Raw genomic sequence first — 12,138 nt, forward strand, 5'->3', positions numbered from 1 at the left:
GCACGGCAGTAGTAGCCGCCACTGTTGTAGGCACGGCAGTAGTAGCCGCCACTGTTGTAGGCACGGCAGTAGTAGTAGCCGCCACTGTTGTAGGCACGGCAGTAGTAGTAGCCGCCACTGTTGTAGGCACGGCAGTAGTAGCAGCCGCCACTGTTGTAGGCACGGCAGTAGTAGTAGCCGCCACTGTTGTAGGCACGGCAGTAGTAGTAGCCGCCACTGTTGTAGGCACGGCAGTAGTAGTAGCCGCCACTGTTGTAGGCACGGCAGTAGTAGTAGCCGCCACTGTTGTAGGCACGGCAGTAGTAGCAGCCGCCACTGTTGTAGGCACGGCAGTAGTAGCAGCCGCCACTGTTGTAGGCACGGCAGTAGTAGCCGCCACTGTTGTAGGCACGGCAGTCACTGTAGTTGACACGAACGTTACGGTTGTTGTGGTGGTTGTGGGGAAGTTACCACAGACTGATGGGCCGCAGAGCTGATCGCCATCCTGGCAAACAGCAACATGAAGCCACCATTTGCAGTACGATATCCTAGTGCCGAATAAGCCATCATTCAATGATCGACAGTACGCATCACAGTTGTCACTCGCGGCAGTGTGATCATCAGGAGGAGAAGCAGTCGTGGGAGGATCACCAGTTGGGCACTCTGACGGCCGACACCTCTGATCGCCACCCTGGCAGACAGGCTCCGGCTTCCACCACTTGCAGTATGAAGACGGCCCATTGAGATCAATGCAGAAGGCATCGCATGGTGCAGATCTGAATGGATGCCCCCCCGGCAGGAGTAGTTGGTTCCGTTGGTGGTGGCCAGGTCTGCGATTCACAGACGTTATGGTCACTGCAAGGTTGATCTCCAACTTGACACACAGGAACCGGTAACCACCACTTGCAGTAGGAGGCAGCGTCGTTGAGGCTTTTGCACATATCGTCGCAAGCCGGATTGGGGCCCGAAGGACCTACCGTGACCGAGGGTGTGCTGGATGAGGCCTGAAGCTGTCGGATATTGTACGAAGCCACGGTAGGGATGATTAGAGCTGCGCTGATAACGGTCATGCCGAGTGGGATAGTCAAGTCTGAAAGCAAGAAGATGACTATGGCATAATGAGCAGCCATAATTCGCATTGATCTTGAAGGGTGGACCACACAAGTCAATCAGAAGAGCTCATCTAGTAGCCTTCGAGTCGAAGGCTTTAACTACCTGCAATTCAATTCGCTTCGGAAGGCGGGAAATCTTAGGGATATTTGGAAACGGTTCGATTCTAGGAGAGTATCTTCGCGCATCGCAAAGAGAACACACCTGCGAGATATTCCGAGTCCGATGATTGTTGGGGCCGCATTCGGATCATCTAATAGTATCATTTATCACTGTTGCTCATCATGTATCATAGCACAGCAATTTAAGATAACCACTCTGGGCATGCAAGTTGTAGTGGGTGGGTCACTCCAGCGACTCGCTAGAGTCGAGTCACTAGTAGCGACGATGAACACGAGTCCCAAACTAGCGTACCATAATAGAAGGATGCCTTCAGAAGGTGTATACTATTTCCATATGGACAGCCTTGAGTACTCTGCCGATGCCTCAATGTTAATGGACTCCTCGGATCTTGGTTGGCCGATTACTACTTAGACTATACAGGAAAGCCGTTGCCCAAAATGAGATTCAAAAGGAGGTTCCTATGAATCAAGCTCAATATTGGGATAATCCAAATTGGATTCAATGTTCTGCAGTAGAGAATCTCTACGTTGCTCCCACTTCATTCCTAACTCGTGGCGAATCATTCGTATGATTGTGGATGCGCACGAAAAGGATACTTGCGATTATGAACCGATCCTTCCACGGATCTTGCCGCGGAAAAAAAATTCGAGCGATCTCTCGGTCCGCTCGAGCTCTTCCCGAACTCTACAATTAATACAACTGTTGGTACTCGCAAAGGAGACTGCGAACAGTTCATGAAGTGCTCATAGGGGACATGAGTATTCGGCTGCATATGTCAAGTTGTTATCCATCTGATGCGAAGTCCTTGCATCATAGCTGCTGGGCTCGCACTGGTAGTGCATCACATCCAAGGGACTGCTAACAAGGCGTCTACCAAAGGATCATTCCTCACCAGATGGGCTCGACGGTCCCTGAGGAAACTGACAGGGAGGAAAGAGAAACCTGAAAAAGTAAGAAAGAACTGAGAGAGATTGCGTTACAAGAAGCGGGCCATTTTCTCAAATCTTAGGTGGAAAAGCCTGCGGATCCTGATCCGGCAAGCGCTGTAAGATCTTTCGAGAGTGTCGCTCTTGGACGATCCTTTTCAGGAAATGGATTGGTTCCTTGCCAGGATGCCAGAGAACACGGTGTGATTAACTCATCTAGTAGTCACATACTATGGTGGATCTTATAGGTCTTGACGGAGGGAAGGAAACAAGGGCCTCGTCTCGTGGTAGGATGCCCTAGCCCATTTTTTGCACTCATCAGTCGTATCAGGAGTCTTGCTCACTCTCTTACATATTCTCGGCGAAAGGAGACCGCATGGCCGGTGGTGATGTAAGAAGCTTTCTAGTAGCTCGCATTGTGAAAGCATGAGCTATCAGGGAGGCATCGTGGTCGGTGCTAATGTTTGGTTACCTGAATCGGAGCCTTCGAAGAGAGAATGCACTCTTGATTATCTTTATGAATGGGACAATGAGTGAGTAACTTCCCTATTATCTCTACCATAATTGCATCACTTTTCAGACTACGAGGTTTGAATCGTATGCGAGCCCTCCTTAATGTTCGCAGTATTATTTCCATCACCCAAGTACTTGGGGAAGGGCTCACCTGCACTCAGCGACTTCAGAGATACGGCAAACTAGGCTTGATGTCATCCCGACGACAAGGAAATGATTCGAATTTCGAAAGCGACTTGCTCTCCGATCTCACGAGTGCCTTGAGGGGTTCATCATCCAATGAGAAAGGCAACGGCAATTTAGCTAGCCACGTGGCAGAGATCAAAGATCAAGCTCTTGAGGGAAATCTACAAGAGGTCGATTTGATGCAACAAGCTCCTGTGTTCGTTCGAGAATATGTAAATTCTATTCTCAAGTTTGTGAGACTAAAGACATGCCCACCAGTTACTGCAGTAAGAGCCAGACTCGTTGCTAGATAGTTATTGTTCGTGCATTTCTACCTCTTCAGCGAATTGGAAATGAGGTTGTCACTGTAACCCTCCGCGTTACATCATCCGGGAAGCTAGAACTACACGAGATCGAGACAATAGGCTCACGGTGAGTAGCTCGATTGGGTAGGGTTCTTCATGTACCTGCTAATGCGCCTCATCACTTCAATGATTTAATTTAGATCCTGGAGTATTGATGATTTCTCTAAGGCAACTGCCGACCTACTGTACGGGATTCAGAAGAGGGCTAGGCAGATCACTACTGATAATCCGATGGAATCATGTGAGCAACAACTATTTAAGTTCGGTAAGGCTATCGAGAAACACTGCGAATCGAATAATGATAATGCGAAGCCGGCACTGGGTGATGCACTAAATGTAAGTGACGCAAAAGAGAAGAGTTCACAACTGGAGAAAGCCGTGACACAGATCTATCAGTTCTTAATGGGTGCATGCTAACTCCCCGTTGTATTGAAACCCAAAGATGTGTAGCTGTTGTACTGGAATCCTACTCAATTGAGTTCGTTAACACACTGAGCGGCCGACTTGGCGGTTGTTGGCCTTCAGGATGTGGGAAGGACTGGGACATAGTATCGATAATTGTGTTGGTTCATCAGCAGACGGTGACCATTCGAATTCTCCATGGGGTGCTTCCTCATCATTTAATCTCATTCTGCTTGATGGGAGATCGTCGACTCATCTTTCCGGAGACCGCAGGTTCGATTCCTCGTCGTCAAATGTCGCTAGACAGTTGTTGATTTGACCTCCTTCGTTCGATCGGAATTCAATGCTATGGGAGGCTTAGAGCTATCCATTCATATAGCAGTAGTTGTCAGCTCTAATAGCCACGAGAAATATGAATGTCAGAAATTATTGCTATTTTTAGAACCGTCATTTGAACAGACTTGACAGATCTTTCCTAATGCGGAGTATTCTTACTCTTGCACTTCCCCTCGCTGTGTATGGTGCTATGGGCCAAACGCACTCTGTAGGAAGACACAACAGGAAGTTATCTGAACCGCTGAGATGGTTACGGAAAGTGTTCCGTCGAGCCAGGGGCCAGTTGAAAGGAGTGAGGCACAGACCCCCGAGTCGGGCTGAGGGAGGAAGCTTATCTGAGGTACGTACAAGAACAATTCAAGTACGGCAGAAACCTAATCAAATCGGTTTTTCTCCACCCCTAGTGTATTTCACTTTGATGTTATTTTATTCAGGTAAAGGAGTTCGCCGGAGACAGAAGCTCAGAGCTAGTAAGATGGTATGCGCACATTCTCCTCGGCAACACACCAGAGTCGTCCGTTCATCGATCATTCTGTGTCTACTGCTTGAAATCGAACCTCAATAACTTCAGGTTGAGTACCCATATGAAGACTTTGAGGATGAGCATCCATCTTCTGTATCAGAGGTAAGGGCTAGCAGTAGTGGCTTCCACTCGAAGGATTCCTCCCTTACCGATCAAGTGCTGTTGAAGCCAGTGTGGTGAGGGATAGTAGGAACGTCTTTTTCTCAGATTGAGTTCGATAAAGAGGAGAATGTTGAAAAGCATCTAGCGGTAGGTTAGAGCCCCTCTCCTTGTATCGTCCAGCCGTTGAGGTATTCCATTATCAGGAATCGTGCTCGCTCTCCTACTTGTCGCCTTCTAACAATGGCAGCGTTGTAAGTGGGGAAATTTTCGATTGCTTATCTTGGCGATGGATATGAGCTTCATTTTCCGATTCTTTCCTGCGCATTATGCGCAATAACATTCCCGGGGAATGCTATTACTGTAAAAGTCATAGACAACTTTTACAGTACACTGTTTGAATGGTAGGTTTTACTTGTTCTTTTCTACTTGTAAGCTGATAAGATCTTCTCCAATGAATAAAATGCGACGGTGAATGTATAGTTGAGGACATCTTGTATTCTGGCACTTCTGGCTAGAACATTACTCTGCCCATTAGGCTGGCATCGTAACTTCTGCCAATGTTTGGGCACTCGATACCGTCCCTCGCTCAAGCAAGTGCGAATTGGACTACCTCTATTCCTGGAACAATGAGTGAGATGAATACCGTGACAGAACGCGTTGATCTTGACGGTGTCCTGGTAGAATACCAGGATTCACTCGAATGAATGTCATTTTCAACATTCATGATATTATCCACTACACGCAGACCCTCGAGTCTGACGTTGAGTGTAGAGAACGTCTTAGATTATGGAGCTATGCGGGACTATTTAATACTCGGCAAGGGAGGTACGGACAGTCGATACCCATAATTACGATGATCTCACCTCCACTTATAGGAATCAGCGACAATCAGGCCTGATGGACCATGTGGCCCATGTATGGGGAGATGCGATATCAGCCCGTGAGCACGTTTCTACTGATGTTGCTGATATTCTGAAGAATGCCCGGCTGAAAAATATTGCTTACGCTCCTTTGGAGAAGGTTCCAATTTTCATACGCGAGTACGTCCTCGATAAGGCGTTGTTGGCGGACACGTGCGTAGCAGCTACCATAGTAAGGTGTCTGATACCTTACAGCTTGTCTATGAGCTCGCTCTACCTCTTCAGTCAATTAAGAATGAGGTTGTCACTGTAACCCTCCGCGTTGCATCATCCGGTAAGCTAGAACTACACGAGATCGAGACAATAGGCTCACGGTGAGTAGCTCGATTGGGTAGCGTTCTTCATGTAGCTGCTAATGTCCCTCATCACTTCAATGGATCAATTTAGATCCTGGAGTATTGATGATTTCTCTAAGGCAACTGCCGACCTACTGTACGAGATACAGAAGAGGGCTAGACAGATCACTGATGCAAATCAAACGAGGTTGTGTGAGAGTCAGCTGTATGAGTATGCTAAAGTTATCGAGGAGCGTGACAGGAAAGAAGGGAGAATGTGGACACCGAAATTGAAGGGAACTCTCAGTGTGGACGATAAGGATAAAAGAGGACAGCAACTAGCACTAGCAAGATTTATATTTTCTACCACTCTTCCATGGCTTAAAGGGACATCGGTGTGAACCTCATTCGTAGTAGATGTTCAAACGTTGTAACGCATGTGCAGTGTTCGAGCAACTTCCTCTTGAGTTGTTCATTCCTGGGAATTTTTCTGGGAGGAGTGTAACACGTTGAGAGGGAATTCCAGGATCTCGGATGACTCCTTGATCCCGCACATTCCTAGTGGGAAGGGGCGGGCGATGTTAACTTTGATCAAAAGAACGTTTCCACCAAGTTTCCATCAGTTCTTCGACTATCTGATTATGCGACGCCTTTTCACCATCTTCGTTGTATTCGCACTCAACCTTTTTGGGGGCGATTCGGCCGCTGCATCGGATGAGAAGGAGTTGGGCAAAATTTCAGCGAGAAAGAGAGGAAAATCGGCCAGTGGTTTGGGCAATATTCTGAGGAGATTGTCCAAGAAAAGGCCGCAAGAGAGAACGCGAAAAAGTGAGATGTGCTCGGAACATACGAGAAAAACATTTTCCTTCTAGGGGGCCAATGGCCCCGGGCCACTGTGAGCAAATGTAGATGCATCGTTGTATTCGCAATCGTCGAAAATGCTTCCAGTCATATGCTACGATGTCCAAGGGAGAACGGAGTTTCACCCGTGATATGAGAAACACCAATGGAAGACACATTTCACAATTCACTTCGCAGAAAACAATTGTGTTATCGGTCGCGGAAACATATACGTCCTATACTTTATATTGAGTATAACGCCACTTCATATTATTAGTGGAACTCCATTATTAAGATCCGCCTTTGCGGCCCATTCACTCATTGAAAGAGAATTTAGATCAAATTCTCATATCTCCTCAATGTTGTGGATACATTCTCCTGAATAGACACCCCTTCGAGTCCAGCCCGAGATAAGTGTTCCCCTTACTGTTTCCGAAACGTTGAAGGTGAGACGCAGCTGCGACTTCCTGTGAACAACAAGTGTCTCAGGATGATGACAAGGAGGAGAAAAGTGCAGAATATCTCGTCTCGGTAACGTTCACTTCACGGCTATTGTGTATACGCTTTTCGGTGTTATCAGGATAAGTGCTCGCTCAAATCCATCTACGCTCAATCTGGTGCACCGGGCTCTGGTCCCGTGCCTTGTGTGAGCAACTTGTCATGCTTCCGGTGTGAATCTTGCGTATTTAGGGAGGTTTTATTGTTAACGCAAGGGAGCTTAGCAGTGGCGCGTCAAGACATACTGTTTTGAGCTCACTCTATGCTTGGGAGAACAAGTAAGCACTGCATTAGCCCGATGCTGATTTCTCCTCTCGGCTCACTCGTGTCGCATGGGGAGTTTTCAGGTACAGTGGCCTCAGTCTGAAACGAATGAATATCATTATAGATGTCGCTGATATCATGCCCAGGAGACCCGATATGAAGGACGGCAGCGCGTGCGACGATGAAATCCAACTCTTCGGCACAGATGCACACATTCACGCTCGAAAGTCTCGAGTGGATTTTGGGTCTATCTTGCGCGGAGAGGATCTTCTAGCTGATCTCGCGGGTGCAGGAGGTGTGAGCGACGAGGTCGCATCTGCACAAAAAAAGGCAATAGAAGATAGTGAGCTAAGGTTGGATCCAACACTCGCCCCTTCCTACCTCTGGGGAGCGGTGCATCAGCGAGTACAGGAACTGGAGGTGGATAACAGCTACTACATGTGCCCACCTGTCACCGCTGTAGGACTGTCCCCACTGGGTCATTCCTGACGATATTTGCTCTTATTTTCCTTGGTTTTTAGACTATCGATGACAAGACGGTGACCTTCACGCTCGCTGCTAGGAAGCCGGATGGTAAACTCAAGTTTCACAAGGCTGAGATCACCAGATCAAGGTAAGCACTCCCGAAACAGAGACTCCCAGCGTAGGGCGGATGATGAGGGGAAGTCGGCATTAAGTTGGCCCGAGTCGTCCTACGTTGGCGACTGAGACGTAGTCCGTATTATAGTGTTGCCGAAAAGCACTGGTGAATGTAAGCCATTCGTTGTCAGTGATTGGACTGGTGATGAAGTAGAGGAGTCGATACTGGACAAGCTGCATGAGCTCGAGAAGAGAACCGCACAGGTAGAGGGAGCTCACGGGAAAGCCGCCTGTGAAGAACAACTCATCGAGTATGGCAATAATATAAAGGATGGTAAACAACTCACAGAATCGCACGAGAAGAAACTATCGGATGGTGACGTGGCTGAGAGTCCCCTGGGCAAGGCAGTTCTCTCGATCTATCTCGCTTTCTTCGATTAAGTATATGGAATGCGAGTTACCATGTGATGCTTATTTTGATCAAAACGCTGGCTTGTCGGCCTTCACATGATGTATAAGATGTGAGGTGTTCGAGGTGCTCCCGAGTTGAGTTCAAGACCGCCGGGTCGTCACCATCCTCGGGACGGCGTCCTGGAAGAGGTTGATGTATTTTCATAGTGAAGCCGTCAGCTGTCCGAGACTTTGAGTGCATTTCCATATGCCAATTATTTTGTAGTCGTTGGTTGACTAGTAGAAGGAGACACTCAAGTTAACGAGGCCCATGCTGTATGAAAATCATAGGTCACTCAGTTGAGCAAAGTTCTCAACTCTTGAACCGTTCTGAATACGATCACCAAATCTTCCGGGCGCCACTGTATTTCGTTGTATGCCTTCAATACTGTCAATATCGCCATAAAGCGAATCCATTGAAAACTACCAGCGTTGATGTTCCTCCTGCTGGGACAGTGTTCCTGCGGCAGTAAAATCATTATCGCAATTCTACTGTCGAACATCATTGTCTACGTTCATGCCCTCGTCATAACAAGATTGAAAACCGGAGCCATCACTACCAGCTCGTACAATGTCATTGAGTTGATCAGCGAATATATTAGGATCCTTCGTGAGGCGATAAGGAGAGCACCGTCAGTACACAAGGCTTCGGAACTCCGTTAAGTACAACGACGCTATGGATGAGACTCTATTATTGTACCAGATCCCTAGGATTTCATCAAGTCATTCGAGACAATTTCAACTTGTGTGATGCTCATGCCGCTCGATACTATCAAGCCGCATCACACACGGAGTCTGCCGAGAGTTCGCTCCAACCATCGTTTCTCGATGCTGAACGAAAGAGTCGACTACGCAGAATCCCGGATAGCTATGGTTTCTTCAGTTGACCGGACTTGCCTGGGGCTCACGACGTCCGTCGACGCATGTGGCTAGCAGGAATGGTCGCTTTGGTGTCTCATTGAAGCTCACCGCAATGTTGTCAACGGGATGCAACATACTCACTCCGGGTGGCATGGTAAACAGGACAGTGGACCGTGAATACGCCTTCCGCTCTAAAGACTAAACTCGAACCGGACGCCGCCAAATCACAGAGATGAGGGCGCTCGAGGTCGTCCTCCATAGATGGGCCTACGAGTGATCAGATCAGTATCAGCCGAGTGATACAACCTGGGAGAGGAGGGTGGGGAGATGATAAAATCCAGCATGCAACTGCGAAGCGGGAAGTACACACACAAGAAGAGCAACTCTCTACGGGCTGCCACGACCCTCCTGGATGTTGCTAGCGCTCGTATGTTTCGCAATACTGTAACTGAGCTGCTTCGACGACGATACGAGTATCTGCGCTCTCGGTCTTGTTTGTGGCACACAAACTTTGTGTGGTTGTGTCCCCACTGGCGACGCGTACTCAGGGTCTGAGCAAGACCCGATTACTCCGTAATTATCACAGATTGATGTTTTGTCACCGCGTATGATGCATTAGAGTTCAGTTCAGACTGGGATCGATTTGAGAAAAACATCCTGTGGTTGAATAGTAGTGTCACGAAAATCAGTGTACAATTTTTTGACCGTGGTTCGATTCGATCCGCGCACGTGTCATTTTTTGGACTTACGAATTCTTGAATGTCCTGTCTTTTACTGTAGTCATTGTAATGAGAGTTCTACACACGTGGAAATTCCCCCGGTGACCAGATGCTTTATGACCAGTGAATTCTTGAAAGCGGGGCTCTGAGTTCTATAAAAAAATCACTCAGGGCTCACCAAACGGGATTCTCACTGAGGGTCATCAAGATCAGGGGCCCTACAGAGGGGCCATGTGCAACTGTTATGCCCTCAAGTTGTCCCAGAAGCGGGTAGTCAGGGTAAGCATAGGTGAGCATGTGGAGTAGGCCTGCAAGCATTGTCATTATATCACAATCACACAACAGTGGTTATACATAATGAGATGGTGAGTACGTTGCATTCACACATTCATGGCGAAACATCATGGCGTTATCCACAGCTACAGGTGCCTTGGTGTACTTTACCAAGCTATTATCCTCGATTTCTCACTCACGTCCTCTCTTACAAATGCCCCAAAGTAACTGTTTACACTAGTACTGGCATCAATACTCAACCTATGAGGGTCGTCGTTATTGGCCATTGAAATCCTTTAGTAGTATTCCCATATGTCGTCCAAGCGGAAACAAGGAAAGGCGACTGAGAGCAGCCATTCTGAAGCGGCCTCGTCCTCATCTCGGAAAACTCCATCTCGGCGGCTATCTCCGGAGGAGCGAGATATGAAGGAGGCTTTCAGTGACTGTGTTGATGTAGTATTTTGGGATGGCATTCATCAACTACAGTACGAGATCGTTGTGAATAGGTATGGAACTTTAGAACCCCTACGCTGGGGTATTGCTTTTCCTCGCTGACCGGCAAGTTGTATTCCCTCACTTTGCCACAAGTACTCATGCACGAGTATGACAACCTCGCGTCTGAAGGGAAGCTAATTTGGTCGTTGGCCCATCCTTGCGAGATCGGACCGAACGTCCCTCGACCCCCCGAGGAGTTGTTGACCACAGGCGGACCTGAGTTGTATCTTTCCTTCAAACCCCCTCCTCCCGATGCTCAGCAGATTGTATCAATCAATAAGGCCGTGGACGAGACTGTTGCTAATTTGAAGCTTTCACAGAGAGTGGAAAAGTCCTTTCGGGATTTGCCCATTTTGGGCAAGCTCTGGGTGCTTCAACACTTTACTCCCGAAGCTGGCAAAGACGAGAATGATCAGATGAGGAGTTTTCTCGACGCACTGGATGCCCCTTGGGATCACACAGAGCAAATCTTGAGAGTTGATACGGTCGGCGGGGTCCTTGGACGCCATATACCCGACCTCAGTGCCTTTCCTGATATCCATGCGACCAAGCAGTGTCGAATCGGGTGGAGCAAAAAGCAACATTGTTTTCAAATACAAGCGCTACATGGGTTGGTCATTGTGGACGGTAGAGAGCTGGACCGAGGGGAGAAGGTTGATATCAAAAAGCGTGGGCAAATTCAGTTGGGTCGGAGGTGTTTTATGAAGTGCGATGTGCGTAATGGGAGTTCACCTGAGGAGGAGAGTGAGGGCGCCGCTGTGGCCCAGCCGGTAGTGGAGGCCAGCGGAGGCGGTGCATTTGGACTGCATAGTAACTATGCAAGAAGGAAAATGTTTGGCAAAACTGAAGATGAGCTAATCGGTGATAGAGCACGAGCGGAGCGGTATCAGGTAGTATGGCTGGGGTCTCTGTGAAGCGAAGGGCATACTATTCTTATATGGCTCCCTACCAGGATCGATCGGCATTGCTACGTGAGCGGAAGAGGCGGATAGAGGGTCTCAGTGGATGGAAGGAGGGCTTGAGAGAGGCCAAGCTGAGGAAGGAGGAAAGGGAGTTGGAACGCTTAGAAGTCACGGAGGAGACTGAGGCGATGAGGGAGTCTAGGAATCTCAACATGAGTACGATCGGAGACCGTGGGTTCAATCCTTGGTGGCCGCATCTTCTTTTGTCAGATGTAGATGGTTCCTATGGCGGTGCAGAAGCCGAGGCGGCACGTCCTGGCTTGGGCTATTCGGGGTCCTCAGGGCCGGCACCTCGGTCTCTGTTAGAGAAGAGGATGATGGAAGTCGCATCGGGGGCTAGCAAGCCCAGTGTTACTGCGAGCAATCCTTTCCGGATGTCATTCGTCAAGAGTTCGACAGTCCTCAACGATCCTTCGAAAAATGCTGATGAGGAGGAAGAAGTCGATATGTTCGGGTAG

General features: G+C 48.4%; 3 protein-coding genes across 3 annotated transcripts in view; 2 read left to right on the forward strand and 1 right to left on the reverse strand.

Annotated features, from left to right (window-relative positions):
- Pmar_PMAR020866 (conserved hypothetical protein) overlaps nt 1-741 on the reverse strand; it is a gene marked incomplete at both ends in the record, with an annotated part of 920 nt that extends 179 nt beyond the window's left edge. Inside the window, 2 exons of the mRNA XM_002782243.1 lie at nt 1-642; nt 699-741. Of these exons, the coding sequence (XP_002782289.1) occupies nt 1-642; nt 699-741 (685 nt within the window). The remainder of the gene's footprint in view (nt 643-698) is intronic.
- Nucleotides 742-2,006: 1,265 nt separating this feature from the next.
- Pmar_PMAR020867 (hypothetical protein) lies at nt 2,007-8,361 on the forward strand (the record flags this gene model as incomplete). Its single annotated transcript, XM_002782244.1, has 24 exons — nt 2,007-2,045; nt 2,222-2,257; nt 2,301-2,339; nt 2,387-2,425; nt 2,470-2,529; nt 2,577-2,671; nt 2,719-3,103; nt 3,160-3,248; nt 3,322-3,517; nt 4,026-4,259; nt 4,354-4,389; nt 4,491-4,544; nt 4,650-4,691; nt 4,748-4,795; nt 5,080-5,174; nt 5,226-5,369; nt 5,420-5,636; nt 5,690-5,778; nt 5,852-5,981; nt 7,160-7,225; nt 7,270-7,355; nt 7,425-7,800; nt 7,863-7,954; nt 8,112-8,361. 24 exons carry the CDS (start codon nt 2,007-2,009, stop codon nt 8,359-8,361), a joined length of 2,937 nt encoding a protein of 978 aa, XP_002782290.1.
- A 2,455-nt stretch (nt 8,362-10,816) lies between these two features.
- On the forward strand, nt 10,817-12,138 carry Pmar_PMAR020868 (hypothetical protein; the record flags this gene model as incomplete). The annotated part of the gene is made up of 3 exons (XM_002782245.1): nt 10,817-11,608; nt 11,671-11,836; nt 11,891-12,138. 3 exons carry the CDS (start codon nt 10,817-10,819, stop codon nt 12,136-12,138), a joined length of 1,206 nt encoding a protein of 401 aa, XP_002782291.1.

This window comes from Perkinsus marinus (genome assembly GCF_000006405.1).
Source record: "Perkinsus marinus ATCC 50983 genomic scaffold scf_1104296939894, whole genome shotgun sequence".
Taxonomy (NCBI): domain Eukaryota; phylum Perkinsozoa; order Perkinsida; family Perkinsidae; genus Perkinsus; species Perkinsus marinus.